General features: G+C 41.3%; 1 protein-coding gene across 2 annotated transcripts; it reads left to right on the top strand.

Annotated features, from left to right (window-relative positions):
- Window positions 1-218: 218 nt before the first annotated feature.
- LOC135234794 (antigen WC1.1-like) lies at window positions 219-4,198 on the top strand. 2 transcript variants are annotated; one of them, XM_064299737.1, is made up of 5 exons: window positions 219-353; window positions 1,846-2,145; window positions 2,683-2,760; window positions 2,897-3,041; window positions 3,172-4,198. In XM_064299737.1, the coding sequence occupies exons 1-5, from the start codon at window positions 302-304 to the stop codon at window positions 3,194-3,196; spliced, it is 600 nt and encodes a 199-aa protein (XP_064155807.1). In that variant the 5' UTR covers window positions 219-301; the 3' UTR covers window positions 3,197-4,198. The 2 variants fall into 2 exon arrangements, 1 of the variants encoding a protein (XP_064155807.1); XR_010324201.1 differs by having other exon boundaries at window positions 229-353; window positions 1,818-2,145.
- The last annotated feature ends 355 nt before the right edge of the window (window positions 4,199-4,553 follow it).

Genomic DNA, 4,553 nt, shown 5'->3' with positions numbered 1-4,553 from the left:
GTAATTTTGAGTATCGTTATGTAGTTGTTTCACAATAACATTTGAGCAGTTTCATGAAATGTTTTACAATTTCTGTCCAAAAAGGAAATATTCTACACATGGTATCTCTGCGTAATATATAAGAATGCATGCATGTAATATTCAAACACTAAAATTGACATTTAGTTTTGTGCAAGGTCTTAGTGGCTTGTGGTTTTGAGATGTGCTGAGAGGTCCTGCATTTCCTATTATGGTCATTTAGCTTTGAGTTCTGCTTTAAAACACACTCCACATTTCATGTGACAGAACATAATTTTCTAGAATGCAGTGGTTTGCAGTGTTGTCATCATTGGTGCTGCTGTGCTCACTAGTTCGTAAGTATCCTTCAGTAAATTTATATTTATATGTTTTTATTTTGCCATAGAACAAAATTATTATACATAATGTGCCAGATAACAGATAATTAGCAAAAGTAACAAAAAAATCAATAGTTGAATAATTCATAACTGGTTACATTAAGAAAATAAAGCGTACTGGAACATCAGCTATGTATAATTTTAAGCCTCTTAGATTAGTAGAATTTAAATCAAAGAAGTGTTGTTAACATTTACTGTAAGGAGGGATTTTCCACAATTTTTACACTTGTATGCTATTTGAAATGGATTACATTGTTCAAACAATTATCTATTGATTCAAATCAATGTTTTAGTTAAAAATAAAAAATAAAAAAACGGAATAGAAACATTCTTTCCTCCGGGTTTGTTCCAAGCAGAACTACGCATTTTATTTCTGTTTCATGGTTCCCCGCAGCGTTCGTAAATCCAGTACAGTAACACCTAATCACACAGCCAGTTTGGAAACATTATCACTTCGGACACGCACCTTTCCTTACAAATGTTTCAAAATAAATAAAATCGTGTCATAAATTGATTCTACATACCCATTACTCCACTTAACGCTCCACAAACGCAATACTCCACTTAACGCTGTGCTGTATTAATGAAGAATTTGATGAGATAAGGAAACATTTGAATACATCAGAAATATTTCCGTAGTTTGTGCTGCAGAACGTGGTCTCAGCCAATCAGCATCTGGGATGGAAACAACCTTTTTTATAAAGAAGTTTTAAAAAGGAATATCCTCTTGATTCTGACAACATGTTAGCTAAACCGCTGACAGTGGGATTAATTGTTGATTTATTTATTTTGGGTTACAATATTCCATTTAGTAAATTAGGATGGCAGGTGTGCATCCTGATCCGTTGACTGATGATTACGAAATTAAGGTTTTTTTTTAGCGGATATCATGCAAATGGTAGGCTACATGTACTGTAGCTTTCACCTGGTCAAAGAGGCAGTTCACCCAAAAATAAACTTAAAGTATGTTTCCGCTTACCTAGAACAGTACAATGGACGGATTTTATAAGTGTAAAGGAAATTAAGTTTAAGGAACACTCATTTTAGATAAAGATTTAATTAAGTTAATGGGGTTTGTTGTTGTCATAGTGATGTTAACTCAGAGCCTGCACATGCTCACACTGATGCGATGTGTTGCCATGGACACAGTTGGACCAAGTGGGGTTTCTCACAGTCGGACCCAGCTCTGTGTGTGTGTGTGTGTGTGTGCGTGCTTACATGTGAGGGTGAGTGAGTTCAACGTCATTCCTATGTGCTTACAGTGTGTTTTTTTTTGTGTGTGTGCACGCATGCGTGTGTGCGTACGTGTGTGTGAATGTGTGTGTGTGTGCGTGCGTGTGCGAGCACGTGCATGTGTGTGTGTGCGTGTGTGTGCATGTGTGTGTGTGCGTGTGTGTGCATGTGTGTGTGTGCGTGTGCGAGCGTGTGTGTGTGTGTGTTACTCTGTCAGGCAGCAGGCAGCTGCGTCTGGTTGGCGGCTGGCGGAGAGGTGGCTGCTCGGGGCTGGTGGAGGTGCGTGACGGCGGCAGGTGGGGGCGGCTCTGCTTTGACCGCAGGAACCCGATTGTGGCCCGGCTGGTGTGCCTGGACGCCGGGTGCGGGGAGCTGGACTTCTTGCGCCCCAGGAGAGGAGACAGAGCTACGTCTGGGGTGCAGCTACTCTGTGAGGGCCAGGAGACCACCCTGCGAGACTGTCTCTGGAGAAGCCAAGACACGCCCTGTGACACCGAGCTAGACATGGTCTGCACAGGTGGGGGACAGGTGCTGGCCCGTCCCGGTCGCCATGCCAACTGATCAAACTACCTGCACTCTATACAGCCAATCTTCATCATCATCATCATCATCATCATTATTATTATTATTATTATTATTGTTGTTGTTGTTTTTATTGCATGCACATTAAGAAGCAGAGAATTTTGAAGTGTGAATAAAAAATATGAAGTTTCCATTTTAAATAATTCAGCCGTATGAAATGCTGTTTGTGTGCCATCACTTCAGCCTTAACATACAGGCCAAAAGGACCGTGGTTACTCTTCAGTGTTGTTTTCACCATGGGCCTGTATCACAAAGCAGGATTACTGATGACCAGATGGATGACTGCGCTGAGTAAAACCCGGAACAGCTCTTTTTAGTGCAGTCCATGTTCCAGATCTGGGAGGGTTCCGGGTTTTACTCAGTGCAGCTATCCAGCTAAGTCAGTAATCCTGGCAATTCAGGCACCCATGATGACTCAAGGGGTTGTTGGTTCTCATGCTGAATTCCCTGGTGGTGGTATGTTCTTCTCAAGATGGTGTCCCGTCTGAGCCAGTGAGCACCAGCGACACACCTAGACAACAGCAACGCACACCTTCACTCACCTCTTCCAGTGAGTATGATCTCCTTTGGACCATTACGGCAGACTTTTGGGCAGAGTCCGTGTGTATGAGAACCTAGCCACGGCTGTGGTGCACCTTCTCCTTGTGGTGACTGTGCGTATGCTGCTTTGTCCCTCTCGCCCCCAGGCCTTCCGTGTTCCTTCGCCGCTGCCCCACCCTCAGGGCAGCTCTTCTCTGTGCTGTACGCGTCTCTGGTGCTCTGTGGCTTGGCCGTCATGGTGGCTGCCGTCCTGACCGTGGAAGTGTTGGCAAGGAGACGCAGATCGGCCCGGTTGGAGGTTAGATCGGCCCGGCTCACGTGTGGCCCGCGTTCATGTTGATCTAGTTCTAAATGATTATTTCGTGGTATGGCTACTGCTGTGGTCAGTGAACGTGTTTTTAGCTGAGGAGTCTGGAAAGAGGCCGTGGATGCAGGACTTACAGTGAAACTCAACTCTGATCATCTCTTCAGCTCTGTGGTCCTGAGCTATTGCAGTGCCTTTGCCACCATACACCACAGGTCAAGTGCCCCCTGTTGCACTGGAGGAGGAACTGCATCCAAGTGTTTTTTTTATTTTTATGTTTGTTTTATAATTATTGTTTAATATGATGTGCATGGGGAAATTTCAAATCATAGACCAGAAGCTAAGCATTGAGAATGTGAATCGTGTATAATTCCATATTAAGATTCTCAGTGGTTACCAGGATCAAATATTTGAGTGATCAAATTAAATTCTTCCTCTTGGACTTCTGGATCTTTCTGTGTGGTGTACTGTTATTCACAAATTCAGACTAAAATATCAGGGAATGCTTTTTTTACTCATAGACTTTGTACATATCTATTTGGAGAAAATGTAATCATTATTTTTAAGAAGAGAAGTAATGGTCCAAGTGACCAATTAGTAATATAATAGTTGAATATCAGAAATATTGAATATTTAAATGTTTTATTTTTCTATGAGGTATTTATCTGACTATAACCTTGAAATAATGGATAATTATCCTGCAGCTTGTAACAATTGAATGTTGACTCTTAATAGAATAAATATGTTCTTTAATAGAATCTCCACTGCATTCCAATTTCAGATAAATAGTTTTCAGAGTTTCTCAGTGTCTTAGCTTTGTTCTAATTGTGCTCAGCATCTGCCTTGATTAAAATCATTACTGTTGCCTTTCCATTTTCTTTTTTTGGTTTGTTTTTGTTTTTCTGATGAGAGTGAATTTGTGTATGTGTGTGTGTGTCAAAATGTCCAGCCACTTTCCCATTTCAAAGCTGATAGCTTTCTCTTAGACAGCATTGTTTACAAGAATTTAGCAGACACTCTTATCCAGAGCGAATTACACAACTTTTTACATTTTTTAACATTTCTACTATTTACATCTAATGTCATTTTTAAAATATATTAACTGTGAATGCTGTTTATTGATCATTAAATGAATTAAAACACATTTTCGCGCCATGCCTCAAAAGAGAAACTCTTCATCTACTGCTAACACATTTCTGTTAAGCCTTGTTCGTGCAGTACCTAGAGAATTTATAATGTGCTTTCACCCCACAGTGTTAAAGTCATCTCCACACAGAGTGCTCATTCTGGACTAGAGTGCGTGCTGTTGGTAGTAAGCCATGGATTCTCAAATCTGGCCCTCAAATCTGAATCCGGCCCTGGTTTTCTTTTCTTCCAGGTAATTGACTTGACAATTAGTGCTACTGATTGGCCAGACTGGATTCACACCTGACTCCCAGGTTAAGGGAGGTTGGAAAACCAGCAGCTTGAGGTCTGTGATTTGAGTAAGTGGGTTGTGA

The sequence above is a fragment of the Anguilla rostrata genome, chromosome 11 (genome assembly GCF_018555375.3).
Source record: "Anguilla rostrata isolate EN2019 chromosome 11, ASM1855537v3, whole genome shotgun sequence".
Taxonomy (NCBI): Eukaryota; Metazoa; Chordata; class Actinopteri; order Anguilliformes; family Anguillidae; genus Anguilla; species Anguilla rostrata.
The sequence above is the reverse complement of the archived record's forward strand: the minus strand, read 5'-3'. Positions and strand labels throughout refer to the sequence as shown.